The 21,165-nt window shown below is 55.0% G+C and overlaps 1 protein-coding gene across 1 annotated transcript; it reads left to right on the top strand.

The window, feature by feature from the left end:
- Nucleotides 1-21: 21 nt before the first annotated feature.
- On the top strand, nt 22-19,939 carry LOC137363783 (bone morphogenetic protein receptor type-2-like; the record flags this gene model as incomplete). Its single annotated transcript, XM_068027341.1, has 7 exons — nt 22-40; nt 2,866-2,954; nt 3,433-3,630; nt 3,974-4,198; nt 4,781-4,895; nt 16,658-16,809; nt 19,792-19,939. Coding segments are annotated over exons 1-7 (946 nt in total), but the record flags the coding sequence as incomplete, so codon positions are not given.
- Nucleotides 19,940-21,165: the final 1,226 nt, after the last annotated feature.

Consider the following 21,165-nt stretch of genomic DNA (forward strand, 5'->3'; position numbering starts at 1 on the left):
GGAAAGTTCAACTACCTGTAAATGTTCTCAAGGAAATTGAGTACGTCCTCCGACAGTGCGGCGCTCCCTCAGTACTGACCCTCCGACAGTGCGGCGCTCCCTCAGTACTGACCCTCCGACAGTGCGGCGCTCCCTCAGTACTGACCCTCCGACAGTGCGGCGCTCCCTCAGGACTGACCCTCCGACAGTGCGGCGCTCCCTCAGTACTGACCCTCCGACAGTGCGGCACTCCCTCAGCACTGACCCTCCGACAGTGCGGCGCTCCCTCAGCACTGACCCTCCGACAGTGCGGCGCTCCCTCAGTACTGACCCTCCGACAGTGCGGCGCTCCCTCAGTACTGACCCTCCGACAGTGCGGCACTCCCTCAGCACTGACCCTCCGACAGTGCGGCGCTCCCTCAGCACTGACCCTCCGACAGTGCGGCGCTCCCTCAGCACTGACCCTCCGACAGTGCGGCGCTCCCTCAGCACTGACCCTCCGACAGTGCGGCGCTCCCTCAGTACTGACCCTCTGACAGTGCGGTGCTCCCTCAGCACTGATCCTCCGACAGTGCGGCGCTCCCTCAGCACTGATCCTCCGACAGTGCGGCGCTCCCTCAGTACTGACCCTCCGACAGTGCGGCGCTCCCTCAGCACTGACCCTCCGACAGCACAGCGCTCCCCTCAGTACTGACCCCTCCAACAGTGCGGCGCTCCCCTCAGTACTGACCCCTCCAACAGTGCGGCGCTCCCTCAGTACTCTCCCTCCGACAGTGCGGCGCTCCCTCAGTACTGACCCTCCGACAGTGCGGCGCTCCCTCAGTACTGACCCTCCGACAGTGCGGCGCTCCCTCAGTACTGACCCTCCGACAGTGCGGCGCTCCCTCAGTACTGACCCTCTGACAGTGCGGCGCTCCCTTAGTACTGACCTTGCAACAGTGCGGCGCTCCCTCAGTACTGACTTTCCGACACTGCGGCGCTCCCTCAGTACTGACCCCTCCAACAGTGCGGCGCTCCCCTCAGTACTGACCCCTCCAACACTGCGGCGCTCCCTCAGTACTGACCAAAGAACAAAGAACAAAGATAATTACAGCACAGGAACAGGCCCTTCGGCCCTCCAAGCCTGCGCCGATCCAGATCCTCTCTCTAAACATGTCGCCTATTTTCTAAGGTTCTGTATCTCTTTTCTTCCTGCCCATTCATGTATCTGTCTAGATACATCTTATAAGACGCTATCATGCCCGCATCTACCACCTCCGCTGGCAACGCGTTCCAGGCACCCACCACCCTCTGCTTAAAGAACTTTCCACGCATATCCCCCCTAAACTTTTCCCCTTTCACTTTGAACTCGTGTCCTCTAGTAATTGAATACCCCACTCTGGGAAAAAGCCTCTTGCTATCCACCCTGTCTATACCTCTCATGATTTTGTACACCTCAATCAGGTCCCCCCTCAACCTCCGTCTTTCTAATGAAAATAATCCTAATCTACTCAACCTCTCTTCATAGCTAGCGCCCTCCATACCAGGCAACATCCTGGTGAACCTCCTCTGCACCCTCTCCAAAGCATCCACATCCTTTTGGTAATGTGGCGACCAGAACTGTACGCAGTATTCCAAATGTGGCCGAACCAAAGTCCTATACAACTGTAACATGACCTGCCAACTCTTGTACTCAATACCCCGTCCGATGAAGGAAAGCATGCCGTATGCCTTCTTGACCACTCTATTGACCTGCGTTGCCACCTTCAGGGAACAGTGGACCTGAACACCCAAATCTCTCTGGACATCAATTTTCCCCAGGACTTTTCCATTTACTGTATAGTTCACTCTTGAATTGGATCTTCCAAAATGCATCACCTCGCATTTGCCCTGATTGAACTCCATCTGCCATTTCTCTGCCCAACTCTCCAATCTATCTATATTCTGCTGTATTCTCTGACAGTCCCCTTCACTATCTGCTACTCCACCAATCTTAGTGTCGTCTGCAAACTTGCTAATCAGTCCACCTATACTTTCCTCCAAATCATTAATGTATATCACAAACAACAGTGGTCCCAGCACGGATCCCTGTGGAACACCACTGGTCACACGTCTCCATTTTGAGAAACTCCCTTCTACTGCTACTCTCTGTCTCCTGTTGCCCAGCCAGTTCTTTATCCATCTAGCTAGTACACCAGTGCGGCGCTCCCTCAGAACTGACCCTCAGACAGCACAGCGCTCCCCTCAGTACTAACCCTCTGACAGTGCGGCGCTCCCTTAGTACTGACCTTGCAACAGTGCAGCGCTCCCTCAGAACTGACCCTCAGACAGCACAGCGCTCCCCTCAGTACTGACCCTCCGACAGTGCGGCGCTCCCTCAGTACTGACTTTCCGACATTGCGGCGCTCCCTCAGTACTGACCCTCCGACAGTGCGGCGCTCCCCTCAGCACTGACCCTCCGACAGTGCGGCGCTCCCTCAGTACTGACTTTCCGACATTGCGGCGCTCCCTCAGTACTGACCCTCCGACAGTGTGGCGCTCCCTCAGTACTGACCCTCTGACATTGCGGCGCTCCCTCAGTACTGACCCTCCGACAGTGCGGCGCTCCCCTCAGCACTGACCCTCCGACAGTGCGGCGCTCCCTCAAGTACTGACCCTCCGACAGTACGGCGCTCCCTCAGTACTGACCCTCTGACAGTGCGGCGCTCCCCTCAGTACTGACCCCTCCGACAGTGGAGCAGCCTTCCCACCATCACCCCCTGCACACCTCCCTCTTTCCGCGTTCCCCCATTGCCCCAGTACCCCTGCCCCACCCCGCCCCGCCCCGAGACCACCCCACAATCCTGCTGTTGTGACTGTATTGGATTCTGTGTCCTTGGTACTGTATCTGTTTCCTCTCTATTCTAGTGCGAGTGCAGCTGAGAGCCTGTTTCCCTTCTCACTCAGCGGCCTCACTCGTTGAAAAGGGAAATCTCACTGCCATCGAACTCACTGAGGTACGTGTGAGATTTATCCACTGTATATCCCTTGGATCCAGGGGTCACTGGATATTGAGGACTGGGAAACGGGGACTATATTCCCCTGGATCCAGGGGGCACTGGATATTGAGGACTGGGAAATGGGGGCTGTATTTCCCCTGGATCCAGGGGTCACTGGATATTGAGGACTGGGAAACGGGGGTTATATTCCCCTGGATCCAGGGGGCACTGGATATTGAGGACTGGGAAATGGGGGCTGTATTTCCCCTGGATCCAGGGGGCACTGGATATTGAGGACTGGGAAATGGGGGCTGTATTTCCCCTGGATTCAGGGGTCACTGGATATTGAGGACTGGGAAACAGGGGCTATATTCCCCTGGATCCAGGGGGCACTGGATATTGAGGACTGGGAAATGGGGGCTGTATTTCCCCTGGATCCAGGGGGCACTGGATATTGAGGACTGGGAAATGGGGGCTGTATTTCCCCTGGATTCAGGGGTCACTGGATATTGAGGACTGGGAAACAGGGGCTATATTCCCCTGGATCCAGGGGGCACTGGATATTGAGGACTGGGAAACGGGGGCTGTATTTCCCCTGGATTCGGGGTCACTGGATATTGAGGACTGGGAAACGGGGGCTATATTCTTCTGGATCCAGGGATCACTGGATATTGAGGATTGGGAAACGGGGGCTGTATTTCCCCTGGATCCAGGGCTCACTGGATATTGAGGATTGGGAAACGGGGGCTGTATTTCCCCTGGATCCAGGGGGCACTGGATATTGAGGAGAATGGGGAAACAGGGGTTGTATTCACCCCGCCCTGGGTTCCAGGAGTCACTGGTCGTGGCCATTACATGTCTGTAAATAGCGGGAAGTTGCCCTGAGCTAGAGATTGCAGTTTTGCGCAGAACAGAAACACGGGATTTTCTGTACCTCCTGCACTGCAGCTTCTGTTCTGCTGTGGTGAATTGGCTGTTTGATGGACCTGTGTTAAATGGGCGACGTTTAACACACTCTACCTCTGGGGAATTGGCAGGTCATCGGGCACGGAAGGTACGGGATTGTCTGGAAGGGTCTGCAGGCGCACAGACAGGTGGCCGTTAAACTGTTCTCTCCAACCAACCACCAGCACTACGCAAACGAAAGGAGTTTGCTGTCCCTCCCAGTGATGCAGCATGAAAACATTGTGCGGTTTATCACTGCTGGAGAAGAGAAATACAACACCGCGGACTATGTCCTCGTGACAGAATACTACCCTCAGGTAAGCAGCATTAACTCTCCAGCACAGGAAACCCAAGGAGAAATCAATAAGAGAGACGGTGCAGGTTTGTAAACTCCATAAAAAAACTACACCGAACACCTGGGCTCGTTACTGGAGGGATAGAGCGATGTTTAAACTTGTGTAGCTATCGTTGTAATGCTTGGTCTGTGCCCCTCAACCTCCACCCCTCCCTCACCCCCTTCCCCTCCCTCACCCTCAACATCTCCCTCACCTTCATCCTCTTTCTCTCTCTTCGGGCTGTGGGCTGCAAGCCGATTGGCTCCTCAGGGCTGGGGACTGGAAGCTGATTGGTTAGGGATCGGGCTTAAAGTTCGGGTTAGGGATAGGAGTTAGGATTAAGGATCGGGTTTGGATTTGGGTTACTGTTCAGGTTTGGGTTTAGGGTTAGGGTCAGGGTGGCAGAACTGAAGGCAGGGCCAATGAGAAGGGTTTAGGGAAAGTTTTTAAAAGCGGGGATGGGGGTGGGGGGGGGTTCAAGGTCGAAGAATTGGGGAATGCACCCATTGGCTGAACAATCAACGACCTGCAAGAATTTTATAAAAGTTTGCTTCATTCCATCAGGGGTCTCTGCACAGCTACTTAACAAAACACAGCAGTGACTGGAGGAACACATTAAACTTGGCACGAACTCTCACCACTGGGCTCAGTTTCCTTCACACAGAGACCTGGTGCAGAGGTGAGTTCGCCTTTTATATAACGGTCAAAATCACAGGAATTAAAACAGGATCCAAAAACTCTCTTTATCAAAACAGGTAAAGATCATAAAGATCAGCAAACTTTCCTGGGAACAGGAGGATCCCATTCAGCCCCTCTCCACGAGCCTGTTACACAGGAACAGGAGGAGCCCATTCAGCCCCTCTCCACGAGCCTGTTACACAGGAACAGGAGGAGCCCATTCAGCCCCTCTCCACGAGCCTGTTACACAGGAACAGGAGGAGCCCATTCAGCCCCTCTCCACGAGCCTGTTACACAGGAACAGGAAGAGGCCATTCAGCCCCTCTCCTCGAGTCTGTTACACAGGAACAGGAAGAGGCCATTCAGCCCCTCTCCTCGAGCCTGTTACACAGGAACAGGAGGATCCCATTCAGCCCCTCTCCACGAGCCTGTTACACAGGAAGAGGCCATTCAGCCCCTCTCCTCGAGTCTGTTACACAGGAACAGGAAGAGGCCATTCAGCCCCTCTCCTCGAGCCTGTTACACAGGAACAGGAGGAGCCCATTCAGCCCCTCTCCTTGAGCCTGTTAGACAGGAACAGGAGGATCCCATTCAGCCCCTCTCCTCCAGTCTGTTACACAGGAACAGAAGGAGCCCATTCAGCCCCTCTCCTCGAGCCTGTTAGACAGGAACAGGAGGATCCCATTCAGCCCCTCTCCTTGAGTCTGTTACACTGGAACAGAAGGAGGCCCATTCAGTGGGTGGCACAGTGGCTAGCACCGCAGCCTCACAGCTCCAGCGACCCGGGTTCAATTCTGGGTACTGCCTGTGTGGAGTTTGCAAGTTCTCCCTGTGACTGCATGGGTTTCCTCCGGGTGCTCCGGTTTCCTCCCACATGCCAAAGACTTGCAGGTTGATAGGTAAATTGGCCATTATAATTTGCCCCTAGTATAGGTAGGTGGTAGGAAAATATAGGCACAGGTGGGGATGTGGTAGGAATATGGGATTAATGAAGGATTAGTATAAATTGGTGGTTGATGATCGGCACAGACGCGGTGGGCCGAAGGGCCTGTTTCAGTGCTGTATCTCTAAACTAAACTCTCCTCCAGTCTGTTAGACAGGAACAAGAAAAGGCCATTCAGCTCCTCTCCTTGAGTCTCTTACACTGGAACAGAAGGAGGCCCATTAAGCCCCTCCTGCAACCTGTTACACAGGAACAGGAGGATCCCATTCAGCCCCTCCTCGGGCCTGTCACACAGGAACAGGAGGATCCCATTCAGCCCCACTCCTCGAGTCTGTTACACTGGAGGAGGCCATTCAGCCCCTCCTCGAGCCTGTCACACAGTAACAGGAGGATCCCATTCAGCCCCTCTCCACGAGTCTGTTACACAGGAACAGGAGGATCCCATTCAGCCCCTCTCCTCGAGCCTGTTACACAGGAACAGGAGGATCCCATTCAGCCCCTCCTCGGGCCTGTAACACAGGAACAGGAGGATCCCATTCAGCCCCTCTCCTCGAGCCTGTCACACAGGAACAGGAGGATCCCATTCAGCCCCTCTCCTCGAGTCTGTTACACAGGAACAGGAGGCACCCATTCAGCCCCTCTCCTCGAGTCTGTTACACAGGAACAGGAGGAGGCCATTCAGCCCCTCTCCTCAAGCCTGTCACACAGGAACAGGAGGAGCACATTCAGCCCCACTCCTCGAGTCTGTTACACTGGAGGAGGCCATTCAGCCCCACTCCACGAGCCTGTTACACAGGAACAGGAGGATCCCATCCAGCCCCTCTCCTCGAGCCTGTTACACAGGAACAGGAGGATCCATTCAGCCCCTCTCCTCGAGCCTGTCACACAGGAACAGGAGGATCCCATTCAGCGCCTCTCCTCGAGCCTGTCACACAGGAACAGGAGGAGCCCATTCAGCCCCACTCCTCGAGTCTGTTACACTGGAGGAGGCCATTCAGCCCCTCCTCGAGCCTGTCACACAGGAACAGGAGGATCCCATTCAGGCCATCCTCGAGCCTGTTCCACTGGAACAGGAGGAGGCCCATTCAGCCCCTTCACGAGCCTGTTACACAGGAACAAGAAAAGGCCATTAAGCCCCTCCTGCAACCTGTTACACAGTAACAGGAGGATCCCATTCAGCCCCTCTCCTCGAGCCTGTCACACAGGAACAGGAGGATCCCATTCAGCCCCTCTCCACGAGCCTGTTACACAGGAACAGGAGGATCCCATTCAGCCCCTCTCCTCGAGCCTGTCACACGGGAACAGGAGGATCCCATTCAGCCCCTCTCCTCGAGCCTATTACACGGGATCAGGAGGAGCCCATTCAGCCCCTCTCCTTGAGCCTGTTAGACAGGAACAGGAGGATCCCATTCAGCCCCTCTCCTTGAGTCTGTTACACTGGAACAGAAGGAGGCCCATTCAGTGGGTGGCACAGTGGCTAGCACCGCAGCCTCACAGCTCCAGCGACCCGGGTTCAATTCTGGGTACTGCCTGTGTGGAGTTTGCAAGTTCTCCCTGTGTCTGCGTGGGTTTCCTCCGGGTGCTCCGGTTTCCTCCCACATGCCAAAGACTTGCAGGTTGATAGGTAAATTGGCCATTATAAATTGCCCCTAGTATAGGTAGGTGGTAGGAAAATATAGGGACAGGTGGGGATGTGGTAGGAATATGGGATTAATGAAGGATTAGTATAAATTGGTGGTTGATGGTCGGCACAGACGCGGTGGGCCGAAGGGCCTGTTTCAGTGCTGTATCTCTAAACTAAACTCTCCTCCAGTCTGTTAGACAGGAACAAGAAAAGGCCATTCAGCTCCTCTCCTTGAGTCTCTTACACTGGAACAGAAGGAGGCCCATTAAGCCCCTCCTGCAACCTGTTACACAGGAACAGGAGGATCCCATTCAGCCCCTCCTCGGGCCTGTAACACAGGAACAGGAGGATCCCATTCAGCCCCTCCTCGGGCCTGTAACACAGGAACAGGTGGATCCCATTCAGCCCCTCTCCTCGAGCCTGTCACACAGGAACAGGAGGATCCCATTCAGCCCCTCTCCACGAGTCTGTTACACAGGAACAGGAGGATCCCATTCAACCCCTCTCCTCGAGTCTGTTACACAGGAACAGGAGGCACCCATTCAGCCCCTCTCCTCGAGTCTGTTACACAGGAACAGGAGGAGGCCATTCAGCCCCTCTCCTCAAGCCTGTCACACAGGAACAGGAGGAGCACATTCAGCCCCACTCCTCGAGTCTGTTACACTGGAGGAGGCCATTCAGCCCCTCCTCGAGCCTGTCACACAGGAACAGGAGGATCCCACTCAGGCCCTCCTCGAGCTTGTTACACAGGAACAGGAGGATCCCATTCAGCCCCTCTCCACGAGCCTGTTACACAGGAACAGGAGGATCCCATCCAGCCCCTCTCCTCGAGCCTGTTACACAGGAACAGGAGGATCCATTCAGCCCCTCTCCTCGAGCCTGTCACACAGGAACAGGAGGATCCCATTCAGCCCCTCTCCACGAGCCTGTTACACGGGAACAGAAGGATCCCATTCAGCCCCTCTCCTCGAGCCTGTTATACAGGAACAGGAGGATCCCATTCAGCCCCTCTCCTCGAGCCTGTCGCACAGGAACAGGAGGATCCCATTCAGCCCCTCTCCACAAGCTTGTTACATGGCAATGGGAGGAGGCCATTCAGCCCCTCTCCTCCAGCCTGTTACACAGGAACAAGAAAATGCCATTCAGCCCCTCTCCTTGAGTCTGTTACACTGGAACAGGAAGAGGCCCATTCAACCCCTCTCCTCGAGCCTGTTACTCGGGAAGAGGAGGAGCCCATTCAGCCCCACTCCTTGAGTCTGTTACACAGGAGGAGGCCATTCAGCCCCTCTTCGAGCCTGTTACACAGCCCCTCCTGCAACCTGTTACACAGGAACAGGAGGAGGCCATTCAGCCCCTCTCCTCGTGCCTGTTACACAGGAACAGGAGGATCCCATTCAGCCCCTCCTCGGGCCTGTTACACAGGAACAGGAGGATCCCATTCAGCCCCTCTCCAGGAGCCTGTTACACAGAAACAGGAGGCACCCATTCAGCCCCTCTCCTCGAGCCTGTCACACAGGAACAGGAGGATGCCATTCAGCCCCTCTCCTCGAGTCTGTTACACAGGAACAGGAGGAGGCCATTCAGCCCCTCTCCTCGAGCCTGTTACACAGGAACAGGAGGAACCCATTCAGCCTCTCTCCTCGAGTCTGTTACACAGGAACAGGAGGAACCCATTCAGCCCCTCGCCTCGAGCCTGTCACACAGGAACAGGAGGATCCCATTCAGCCCCTCTCCACGAGCCTGTTACACAGGAACAGGAGGATCCCATTCAGCCCCTCTCCTCGAGCCTGTCACACAGGAACAGGAGGAGGCCATTCAGCCCCTCTCCTCGAGTCTGTCACACAGGAACAGGAGGAGGCCCATTCAGCCCCTCCTCGAGCCTGTTACACAGGAACAGGAGGAACACATTCAGCCGCTCTCCTCGAGCCTGTCACACAGGAACAGGAGGATCCCATTCAGCCCCTCTCCACGAGCCTGTTACACAGGAACAGGAGGATCCCATTCAGCCCCTCTCCTCGAGTCTGTTACACAGGAACAGGAGGAGGCCATTCAGCCCCTCTCCTCGAGCCTGTCACACAGGAACAGGAGGAGGCCCATTCAGCCCCTCTCCTCGAGTCTGTTGCACAGGAACAGGAGGAGGCCATTCAGCCCCTCTCCTCGAGCCTGTTACACAGGAACAGGAGGAACCCATTCAGCCCCTCTCCTCGAGTCTGTCACACAGGAACAGGAGGATCCCATTCAGCCCCTCTCCACGAGCCTGTTACACAGGAACAGGAGGATCCCATTCAGCCCCTCTCCTCGAGCCTGTCACACAGGAACAGGAGGATCCCATTCAGCCCCTCTCCACGAGCCTGTTACACAGGAACAGGAGGAGCCCATTCAGCCCCTCTCCTCGAGTCTGTCACACAGGAACAGGAGGAACCCATTCAGCCTCTCGCCACGAGCCTGTCACACAGGAACAGGAGGATCCCATTCAGCCCCTCTCCACGAGCCTGTTACACAGGAACAGGAGGATCCCATTCAGCCCCTCTCCTCGAGCCTGTCACACAGGAACAGGAGGAGGCCCATTCAGCCCCTCTCCTCGAGTCTGTCACACAGGAACAGGAGGAGGCCATTCAGCCCCTCTCCTCGAGCCTGTCACACAGAAACAGGAGGAGCCCATTCAGCCCCTCTCCACGAGCCTGTTACACAGGAACAGGAGGATCCCATCCAGCCCCTCTCCTCGAGCCTGTTACACAGGAACAGGAGGATCCCATTCAGCCCCTCTCCTCGAGCCTGTGACACAGGAACAGGAGGAACCCATTCAGCCCCTCTCCTCGAACCTGTTACACAGGAACAGGAGGAGCCCATTCAGCCCCTCTCCTCGAACCTGTTACACAGGAGCAGGAGGAGGTCCATTCAGCCCCTCTCCTCGAGTCTGTTATACAGGAACAGGAGGATCCCATTCAGCCCCACTCCTCGAGTCTGTTACACAGGAGGAGGCCATTCAGCCCCTCCTCGAGCCTGTTACACAGGAACAGGAGGATCCCATTCAGCCCCACTCCTCGAGTCTGTTACACAGGAGGATGCCCATTCAGCCCCTCCTCGAGCCTGTTACACAGGATCAGGAGAAGGCCATTCAGCCTCTCTCCACGAGTCTGTGACACAGGAACAGGAGGAGGCCATTCAGCCTCTCCTCGAGCCTGTTCACAGGAACAGGAGGAGCCCATTCAGCCCCTCTCCATGAGCCTGTCACACAGGAACAGGAGGATCCCGTTCAGCCCCTCTCCTCGAGTCTGTTACACAGGAACAGGAGGAGGCCCGTTCAGCCCCTCTCCTCGAGCCTGTTACACAGGAACAGGAGGAGCCCATTCAGCCCCTCTCATCGAGCCTGTTACACAGGAACAGGAGGATCCCATTCAGCCCCTCCCCTGGAGCCTGTTACACAGGAACAGGAGGAGGCCCGTTCAGCCCCTCTCCTCGAGCCTGTCACACAAGAACAGGAGGAGGCCCGTTCAGCCCCTCTCCTCGAGTCTGTGACACAGGAACAGGAGGAGGCCCGTTCAGCCCCTCTCCTCGAGCCTGTCACCCAGGAACAGGAGGAGGCCCGTTCAGCCCCTCTCCTCGAGCCTGTCACACAGGAACCGGAGGAGGCCATTCAGCCCCTCTCCTCGTGCCTGTCACACAGGAACCGGAGGAGGCCATTCAGCCTCTCCTCGAGCCTGTTACACAGGAGCAGGAGGAGCCCATTCAGCCCCTCTCCTCGAGTCTGTCACACACGAACAGGAGGAGCCCATTCAGCCCCTCTCATCGAGCCTGTTACACAGGAACAGGAGGATCCCATTCAGCCCCTCTCTTCGAGTCGGTTACACAGGAACAGGAGGAGCCCATTCAGCCCCTCTCCTCGAGCCTGTCAAACAGGAACAGGAGGATCCCATTCAGCGCCTCTCCTCGAGCCTGTCACACAGGAACAGGAGGAGCCCATTCAGCCCCACTCCTCGAGTCTGTTACACTGGAGGAGGCCATTCAGCCCCTCTCATCGAGCCTGTCACACAGGAACAGGAGGATCCCATTCAAGCCCTCCTCGAGCCTGTTACACTGGAACAGGAGGAGGCCCATTCAGCCCCTTCACGAGCCTGTTACACAGGAACAGGAGGAGGCCATTCAGCCCCTCTCCTCGAGCCTGTCACACAGGAACAGGAGGAGCCCATTCAGCCCCACTCCTCGAGTCTGTTACACTGGAGGAGGCCATTCAGCCCCTCCTCGAGCCTGTCACACAGGAACAGGAGGATCCCATTCAGGCCATCCTCGAGCCTGTTCCACTGGAACAGGAGGAGGCCCATTCAGCCCCTTCACGAGCCTGTTACACAGGAACAAGAAAAGGCCATTAAGTCCCTCCTGCAACCTGTTACACAGTAACAGGAGGATCCCATTCAGCCCCTCTCCACGAGCCTGTTACACAGGAACAGGAGGATCCCATTCAGCCCCTCTCCACGAGCCTGTTACACAGGAACAGGAGGATCCCATTCAGCCCCTCTCCTCGAGCCTGTCACACGGGAACAGGAGGATCCCATTCAGCCCCTCTCCTCGAGCCTGTTACACGGGATCAGGAGGAGCCCATTCAGCCCCTCTCCTCGAGCCTGTTAGACAGGAACAGGAGGATCCCATTCAGCCCCTCTCCTTGAGTCTGTTACACTGGAACAGAAGGAGGCCCATTCAGTGGGTGGCACAGTGGTTAGCACCGCAGCCTCACAGCTCCAGCGACCCGGGTTCAATTCTGGGTACTGCCTGTGTGGAGTTTGCAAGTTCTCCCTGTGTCTGCGTGGGTTTCCTCCGGGTGCTCCGGTTTCCTCCCACATGCCAAAGACTTGCAGGTTGATAGGTAAATTGGCCATTATAAATTGCCCCTAGTATAGGTAGGTGGTAGGAAAATATAGGGACAGGTGGGGATGTGGTAGGAATATGGGATTAATGAAGGATTAGTATAAATTGGTGGTTGATGATCGGCACAGACGCGGTGGGCCGAAGGGCCTGTTTCAGTGCTGTATCTCTAAACTAAACTCTCCTCCAGTCTGTTAGACAGGAACAAGAAAAGGCCATTCAGCTCCTCTCCTTGAGTCTCTTACACTGGAACAGAAGGAGGCCCATTAAGCCCCTCCTGCAACCTGTTACACAGGAACAGGAGGAGGCCATTCAGCCCCTCTCCTCGAGCCTGTCACACAGGAACAGGAGGAGGCCATTCAGCCCCTCTCCTCGAGCCTGTCACACAGGAACAGGAGGAGCCCATTCAGCCCCACTCCTCGAGTCTGTTACACTGGAGGAGGCCATTCAGCCCCTCCTCGAGCCTGTCACACAGGAACAGGAGGATCCCATTCAGGCCATCCTCGAGCCTGTTCCACTGGAACAGGAGGATCCCATCCAGCCCCTCTCCTCGAGCCTGTTACACAGGAACAAGAAAAGGCCTTTAAGCCCCTCCTGCAACCTGTTACACAGTAACAGGAGGATCCCATTCAGCCCCTCTCCTCGAGCCTGTTACACAGTAACAGGAGGATCCCATTCAGCCCCTCTCCTCGAGCCTGTTACACAGGAACAGGAGGATCCCATTCAGCCCCTCCTCGGGCCTGTAACACAGGAACAGGAGGATCCCATTCAGCCCCTCTCCACGAGTCTGTTACACAGGAACAGGAGGATCCCATTCAGCCCCTCTCCTCGAGTCTGTAACACAGGAACAGGAGGATCCCATTCAACCCCTCTCCTCGAGCCTGTTACACAGGAACAGGAGGATCCCATTCAGCCCCTCTCCACGAGTCTGTTACACAGGAACAGGAGGAGGCCATTCAGCCCCTCTCCTCAAGCCTGTCACACAGGAACAGGAGGAGCACATTCAGCCCCACTCCTCGAGTCTGTTACACTGGAGGAGGCCATTCAGCCCCTCCTCGAGCCTGTCACACAGGAACAGGAGGATCCCATTCAGCCCCTCCTCGGGCCTGTTACACAGGAACAGGAGGATCCCATTCAGCCCCTCTCCACGAGCCTGTTACACAGAAACAGGAGGCACCCATTCAGCCCCTCTCCTCGAGCCTGTCACACAGGAACAGGGGGATCCCATTCAGCCCCTCTCCACGAGCCTGTTACACGGGAACAGAAGGATCCCATTCAGCCCCTCTCCTCGAGCCTGTTACACAGGAACAGGAGGAGCCCATTCAGCCCCTCTCCTCGAGCCTGTCACACAGGAACAGGGGGATCCCATTCAGCCCCTCTCCACGAGCCTGTTACACGGGAACAGAAGGATCCCATTCAGCCCCTCTCCTCGAGCCTGTTACACGGGAACAGAAGGATCCCATTCAGCCCCTCTCCTCGAGCCTGTCGCACAGGAACAGGAGGATCCCATTCAGCCCCTCTCCACAAGCTTGTTACATGGCAATGGGAGGAGGCCATTCAGCCCCTCTCCTCCAGCCTGTTACACAGGAACAAGAAAATGCCATTCAACCCCTCTCCTTGAGTCTGTTACACTGGAACAGGAAGAGGCCCATTCAACCCCTCTCCTCGAGCCTGTTACACGGGAAGAGGAGGAGCCCATTCAGCCCCACTCCTTGAGTCTGTTACACAGGAGGAGGCCATTCAGCCCCTCTTCGAGCCTGTTACACAGCCCCTCCTGCAACCTGTTACACAGGAACAGGAGGAGGCCATTCAGCCCCTCTCCTCGTGCCTGTTACACAGGAACAGGAGGATCCCATTCAGCCCCTCCTCGGGCCTGTTACACAGGAACAGGAGGATCCCATTCAGCCCCTCCTCGGGCCTGTTACACAGGAACAGGAGGATCCCATTCAGCCCCTCTCCACGAGTCTGTCACACAGGAACAGGAGGATCCCATTCAGCCCCTCTCCTCGAGCCTGTCACACAGGAACAGGGGGATCCCATTCAGCCCCTCTCCTCGAGCCTGTTACACAGGAACAGGAGGAGCCCATTCAGCCCCTCTCCTCGAGCCTGTTACACGGGAACAGAAGGATCCCATTCAGCCCCTCTCCTCGAGCCTGTCGCACAGGAACAGGAGGATCCCATTCAGCCCCTCTCCACAAGCTTGTTACATGGCAATGGGAGGAGGCCATTCAGCCCCTCTCCTCCAGCCTGTTACACAGGAACAAGAAAATGCCATTCAGCCCCTCTCCTTGAGTCTGTTACACTGGAACAGGAAGAGGCCCATTCAACCCCCTCCTCGAGCCTGTTACACAGAAACAGGAGGCACCCATTCAGCCCCTCTCCTCGAGCCTGTCACACAGGAACAGGGGGATCCCATTCAGCCCCTCTCCACGAGCCTGTTACACGGGAACAGAAGGATCCCATTCAGCCCCTCTCCTCGAGCCTGTTACACAGGAACAGGAGGAGCCCATTCAGCCCCTCTCCTCGAGCCTGTCACACAGGAACAGGGGGATCCCATTCAGCCCCTCTCCACGAGCCTGTTACACGGGAACAGAAGGATCCCATTCAGCCCCTCTCCTCGAGCCTGTCGCACAGGAACAGGAGGATCCCATTCAGCCCCTCTCCACAAGCTTGTTACATGGCAATGGGAGGAGGCCATTCAGCCCCTCTCCTCCAGCCTGTTACACAGGAACAAGAAAATGCCATTCAGCCCCTCTCCTTGAGTCTGTTACACTGGAACAGGAAGAGGCCCATTCAACCCCTCTCCTCGAGCCTGTAACACGGGAAGAGGAGGAGCCCATTCAGCCCCACTCCTTGAGTCTGTTACACAGGAGGAGGCCATTCAGCCCCTCACCTCGTGCCTGTTACACAGGAACAGGAGGATCCCATTCAGCCCCTCCTCGGGCCTGTTACACAGGAACAGGAGGATCCCATTCAGCCCCTCGCCACGAGCCTGTTACACAGAAACAGGAGGCACCCATTCAGCCCCTCTCCTCGAGCCTGTCACACAGGAACAGGAGGAGGCCCATTCAGCCCCTCTCCTCGAGTCTGTTGCACAGGAACAGGAGGAGGCCATTCAGCCCCTCTCCTCGAGCCTGTTACACAGGAACAGGAGGAACCCATTCAGCCCCTCTCCTCGAGTCTGTTACACAGGAACAGGAGGATTCCATTCAGCCCCTCTCCACGAGCCTGTTACACAGGAACAGGAGGATCCCATTCAGCCCCTCTCCTCGAGCCTGTCACACAGGAACAGGAGGAGGCCCATTCAGCCCCTCTCCTCGAGTCTGTCACACAGGAGCAGGAGGAGGCCCATTCAGCCCCTCCTCGAGCCTGTTACACAGGAACAGGAGGAACACATTCAGCCGCTCTCCTCGAGCCTGTTACACAGGAACAGGAGGAACCCATTCAGCCGCTCTCCTCGAGCCTGTCACACAGAAACAGGAGGAGCCCATTCAGCCCCTACTCGAGCCTGTTACACAGGAACAGGAGTAGCCCATTCAGCCCCTCTCCTCGAGTCTGTTACACAGGAGGAGGCCCATTCAGCCCCTCTCCTCGAGCCTGTTACACATGAACAGGAGGAGGTCCATTCAGCCCCTCTCCTCGAGCCTGTTACACAGGAACCAGATGAGGCCATTCAGCCCCTCCACGAGCCTGTTACACAGGAACAGGAGGATCCCATTCAGCCCCTCTCCTCGAGTCTGTTACACAGGAACAGGAGGAGCCCATTCAGCCCCTCTCCTCGAGCCTGTCACACAGTAACAGGAGGAGGCCATTCAGCCCCTCTCCTCGAGTCTGTTACACAGGAACAGGAGGAGCCCATTCAGCTCCTCTCCTCGAGCCTGTCACACAGTAACAGGAGGAGGCCATTCAGCCCCTCTCCTCGAGCCTGTCACACAGTAACAGGAGGAGGCCCATTGGTCCCGTCAACCTTCTGACCTGACAAGATAGAAGTGTTTCCACTGAGCCGCGCAAACACTTGGAATGACTGAATTTTGCATTATTTATCGAGTTTAATACCCTCAAACTGCCAAAGGGTACATTTGGTGGGGGATTGGAGATATTGAGACAGTGGAAGGCAGGAAACCGTCTCACTTACATGACGCTCTTAGAAAAGGTTAACTTTTTGCACCTGGTGCTGGTTAAAATCTGGACAGTACCAGGTGATGGGAGACTGAGAACGACGGAGATCCGAACCCTCCCGTACCTCTATAATCGAACTCTGACCCGGCTGCATCTCTCGCCTTTCCAACTGGTAAATAATGTGACACCAACGGAGAAAATGATTCCCTTTTCCCAGGTTTTCACAAACCGGTGATTGTCCATCGGGACCTGACCAGCCACAACGTCTTGGTGAAGGAAGGCGGAGGTTGTGTCATCAGTGACTTCGGTGTGGCGTCCGCAATGAGCAGCCGCAAACTGGAAACCCACAAAACTGCCCGGGTCTACACGGTAGGTGAAGCAAACGGGTCTGCCTGCGTCTGGGCGGGGACTGAAATGTGCAAGCGCATTACTGTAGTGGCAAAGTGGCACAGAGCAGTAGCATAGAAACATGGAAAATAGGAGCAGGAGTAGGCCATTCGGCCCTTTGCTCCCGCTCCACCATTCAAAAAAGATCATGGCCGACCATCAAATTCAGTACCCTGTTCCCGCTTTCTCCCCATATCCCTTGATCCCTTTGGCATTAATAAATATATCTATCTCCTTCTTGAATATATTTAATGACTTGGCCTCCACTGCCTTCTGCGGTAGAGAATTCCACAGGTTCACCACCCTCTGAGTGAAGAAATTTCTCCTCATCTTGGTTCTAAATGGCGTACCCCGTATCCTGAGACTGTGACCCCTGGTTCTGGACTCCCCAGCCATCAGGAACATCCATCCTGCATCTAGCCTGTCTCGTCCTGTTAGAATTTTATAAGGTTTCTATGAGATCCCCTCTCATTCTTCTAAACCCTAGTGAATATGGACCTAGTTGACCCAATTTCTCCTCAATCCTGCCATCCCAGGAATTAGCCGAGTAAATCTTCGCTGCACTCCCTTCATGGCAAGAACATCCTTCCTCAGATAAGGAGAACAAAACTACACACAATACTCCAGATGTGAAATCAGGGGACATAATCACTGACCAACGCAAACAAATGTACCGCTGGGTTGAGCACTACCTAGAACTGTACTCCAGGGAGAATGCTGTCACTGAGACTGCCCTCAATGCAGCCCAGACTCTACCAGTCATGGATGAGCCGGACATACAGCCAACAAAATCGGAACTCAGTGATGCCATTGATTCTCTAGCCAGCGGAAAAGCCCCTGGGAAGGATAGCATTACCCCTGAAATAATCAAGAGTGCCAAGCCTGCTATGCTCTCAGCACTACATGAACTGCTATGCCTGTGCTGGGATGAGGGAGCAGTACCTCAGGACATGCGCGATGCCAAAATCATCACCCTCTATAAAAACAAAGGTGACCGCGGTGACTGCAACAACTACCGTGGAATCTCCCTGCTCAGCATAGTGGGGAAAGTCTTCGCTCGAGTCGCTCTAAACAGGCTCCAGAAGCTGGCCGAGCGCGTCAACCCTGAGGCACAGTGTGGCTTTCGTGCAGAGAGATCGACCGTTGACATGCTGTTCTCCCTTCATCAGATACAGGAGAAATGCCGCAAACAATAGATGCCCCTCTACATTGCTTTCATTGATCTCACCAAAGCCTTTGACCTCGTCAGCAGAGTTGGTCTCTTCAGACTACTAGAAAAGATTGGATGTCCACCAAAGCTACTGAGTATCATCACCTCATTCCGTGACAATATGAAAGGCACAATTCAACATGGCGGCACCTCATCAGACCCCTTTCCTATCCTGAGTGGCGTGAAACAGGGCTGTGTTCTCGCACCCACGCTCTTTGGGATTTTCTTCTCCCTGCTGCTTTCACATGCATTCAAGTCTTCTGAAGAAGGAATTTTCCTCCATACAAGATCAGGAGGCAGGTAGTTCAACCTTGCCCGTCTAAGAGCGAAGTCCAAAGTACGGAAAGTCCTCATCAGGGAACTCCTCTTTGCTGACGATGCTGCTTTAACATCTCACACTGAAGAGTGTCTGCAGAGTCTCATCGACAGGTTTGCGACTGCCTGCAATGAATTTGGCCTAACCATCAGCCTCAAGAAAACGAACATCATGGGGCAGGACGTCAGAAATGCTCCATCCATCAATATTGGCGACCACGCTCTGGAAGTGGTTCAAGAGTTCACCTACCTCGGCTCAACTATCACCAGTAATCTGTCTCTCGATGCAGAAATCAACAAGCGCATGGGAAAGGCTTCCACTGCTATGTCCAGACTGGCCAAGAGAGTGTGGGAAAATGGCGCACTGACACGGAACACAAAAGTCCGAGTGTATCAAGCCTGTGACCTCAGTACCTTGCTCTATGGCAGCGAGGCCTGGACAACGTATGTCAGCCAAGAGCGACGTCTCAATTCATTCCATCTTCGCTGCCTCCGGAGAATACTTGGCATCAGGTGGCAGGACCATATCTCCAACACAGAAGTCCTCGAGGCAGCCAACATCCCCAGCTTATACACACTACTGAGTCAGCGGCGCTTGAGATGGCTTGGCCATGTGAGCCGCATGGAAGATGGCAGGATCCCCAAGGACACATTGTACAGCGAGCTCGTCACTGGTATCAGACCCACCGGCCGTCCATGTCTCCGCTTTAAAGAGGTCAACAAGCGCAACATGAAGTCCTGTGACATTGATCACAAGTCGTGGGAGTCAGTTGCCAGCGTTCGCCAGAGCTGGCGGGCAGTCATAAAGGCGGGGCTAAAGTGTGGCGAGTCGAAGAGACTTAGCAGTTGGCAGGAAAAAAGACAAAAGCGCAAGGGGAGAGCCAACTGTGTAACAGCCCCGACAAACAAATTTTTCTGCAGCACCTGTGGAAGAGCCTGTCACTCTAGAATTGGCCTTTATAGCCACTCCAGGCGCTGCTCCACACACCACTGACCACCTCCAGGCGCTTACCCATTGTCTCTCAAGATAAGGAGGCCAAAGAAGGTCTCACCAAGGCCCTGTATAACTGCAGTAAGACATCCTTGCTCCTGTACTCGAATCCTCTTGCAATGAAGGCCAACACACCATTCACCTTCCTAACTGCTTGCAGCACCTGAATGCTTGCTTTCAGAGACTGGTGTACAAGGACACCCAGGTCTTGTTGCACCTCCCCCATTTCCAATCTATCCAGATCTGAGGGGGGGAGGTGGTGGGAGTGTAGATCAATGAATGAAAGCGGCTGTGAAGGTGGGGAGGAGTTGGGGGGGTGGGGGGGAGGGGAGGTGTGTCAAGGCCGGGCCGGGGTAGAGTTTCTGAAGGTAGCGTTGAGATTAAGGGGAAAAGGCGCTCAAACTGATGACAGCGGCAACTCCTGTGTCTCGGCTGTGTCTTTCTCTAGGTGGGGACGCACCGTTACATGGCTCCTGAAATACTGGATGGTTCCATTAACCTACGGGACTGCACGTCCACTCTGAAACAGGCGGACATTTATTCCCTGGCTCTGATCCTCTGGGAAATCTTCACGAGATGCACCGATCTCTTCTCAGGTAAGCACCCAGGGGCGGCCGATGCCGAATACTCGCCTCGGAGCAACCACAGCGCCCTCCGGGGCTCCCCCACCTCTCCCCAGTCTCCCTTCTACACACAGTGTAAAACTGTTGGTCGAACCCAAAACCGAGAGAAGGCAGCTGACATGTCAAAGTATACAGCTAGGGTAATGCACACACTCACACAAACGCACACATATGAACATACGTATTAGGGGCAGCAGTACGGGATCAGAGGTGAGCTGGCAAGATGGATACAGAACTGGCTCAGTCATAGAAGACAGAGGGTAGCAGTGGATGGGTGCTTTTCTGAATGGAGGGATGTGACTAGTGGTGTTCCGCAGGGATCAGTGCTGGGACCTTTGCTGTTTGTAGTATATATAAATGATTTGGAGGAAAATGTAGCTGGTCTGATCAGTAAGTTTGCGGACGACACAAAGGTTGGTGGAGTTGCGGATAGCGATGAGGATTGTCAGAGGATACAGCAGGGTATAGATCGGTTGGAGACTTGGGCGGAGAAATGACAGATGGAGTTTAATCCGGACAGATGTGAGGTAATACATTTTGGAAGGTCTAATGCAGGTGGGAGGTATACAGTAAATGGCAGAACCCTTAGGAGTATTGACAGGCAGAGAGATCTGGGCGTACAGGTCCACAGGTCACTGAAAGTGGCAACGCAGGTGGATAAGGTAGTCAAGAAGGCATACGGCATGCTGGCCATCAATGGTCGGGGCATAGAGTATAAAAATTGGCAAGTCATGCTGCAGCTGTACAGAACTTTAGTTAGGCCACACTTAGAATATTGCATGCAATTCTGGTCGCCACACTACCAGAAGGACATGGAGGCTTTGGAGAGGGTACAGAGGAGGTTTACCAGGATGTTGCCTGGTCTGGAATGCATTAGCTATGAGGAGAGGTTGGATAAACTCGGATTGTTTTCACTGGAACGACAGAGGTGGAGGGGCGACATGATAGAGGTTTACAAAGTTATGAGTGGCATGGACAGAGTGGATAGTCAGAAGCTTTTTCCCAGGGTGGAAGAGTCAGTTACTAGGGGACATAGGTTTAAGGTGCGAGGGGAAAAGTTTAGAGGGGATGTGCGAGGCAAGTTCTTTACACAGAGGGTGGTGAGTGCCTGGAACTTGCTGACGGGGGAGGTGGTGGAAGCAGGTACGATAGCGACGTTTAAGAGACATCTTGACAAATACATGAATAGGAAGGGAATA

This window comes from Heterodontus francisci, unplaced genomic scaffold (assembly GCF_036365525.1).
Source record: "Heterodontus francisci isolate sHetFra1 unplaced genomic scaffold, sHetFra1.hap1 HAP1_SCAFFOLD_1213, whole genome shotgun sequence".
NCBI classification, from domain to species: domain Eukaryota; kingdom Metazoa; phylum Chordata; class Chondrichthyes; order Heterodontiformes; family Heterodontidae; genus Heterodontus; species Heterodontus francisci.